This window comes from Penaeus monodon, chromosome 28, assembly GCF_015228065.2.
Source record: "Penaeus monodon isolate SGIC_2016 chromosome 28, NSTDA_Pmon_1, whole genome shotgun sequence".
Taxonomy (NCBI): Eukaryota; Metazoa; Arthropoda; class Malacostraca; order Decapoda; family Penaeidae; genus Penaeus; species Penaeus monodon.
This window is the reverse complement of record NC_051413.1, coordinates 30,526,867-30,527,656: the sequence shown is the minus strand read 5'-3', so window position 1 is coordinate 30,527,656 and position 790 is coordinate 30,526,867. Positions and strand designations below refer to the sequence as shown.

The 790-nt window shown below is 38.9% G+C and overlaps 1 protein-coding gene across 1 annotated transcript in view; it reads right to left on the bottom strand.

Moving 5' to 3' along the window:
* Nucleotides 1-81: 81 nt before the first annotated feature.
* Nucleotides 82-790, bottom strand: part of LOC119591165 (small G protein signaling modulator 1-like) — a gene marked incomplete at its 3' end in the record, with an annotated part of 183,708 nt that continues 182,999 nt past the window's right edge. The window contains 2 exon segments of the mRNA XM_037939874.1: nt 82-333; nt 514-678. Coding sequence (XP_037795802.1) covers nt 82-333; nt 514-678 — 417 coding nt within the window.

Genomic DNA, 790 nt, shown 5'->3' with positions numbered 1-790 from the left:
AACATGAATGTAGGTAGGGTTCATATCAAAATATCTTAAAAAGAAAACGAAGAAAAATAAAATTCTTACTGGGCTTGTTACTTCTGCTGTGTCATCCTCTTTACTTTCTTGTCGCGTCTTCTCTTTGCTGCTTCCACTTTCTTCTTCATTTTGTTCATTATTAATCATATTATTGTGATTAGTCTGGCTGGTTTCTGGATCAATATCACTGCTTTCCTTGTCAGCATCTTGGTTGTTCTCTATATGACTGAAGTCATCAAGATCTTCATCTTCCTCTTGCACAATGCCAGGATTGTCTACAGACCCAATACTGAGAGTGTCAGGTTCAAATACCTGGAGGGGAAAAAAAGTCACATTTGGTTAACAGATCTCTTCTCAAAATTGGTTTTAAAAATTTACTCTTCAAATAAATCTTGGCTAGCCATATTCCAAGCAATGCTAGAACCAATACACCTTTGCTTTGATAAGCACCATGTCTTAAAACCAGAACTTGCCTAAGTCATTAACCCTCACCTCATTACTAAGGGATCTGTCTCTTCCCACAAGAGGTATTTCTCCATTTTGTGACTCAGAAGACAACTTGGCCATGTTCATCGCCATGATCTCCTTGTCCCTCTGCCTCACAATAGCTTCAACAGCCAGCCACTCAGACATTGTTGTTTCATAAGTCTGCCGGATCTGGATGGAATAGAGGAATGTTACAAGCAAGAGAGACCACCTGCATCAGTATGTGAGAATTACACAGTTTTAAGATCTGTCCATTGTTGTGCTGTACTTACATTCACTTAGA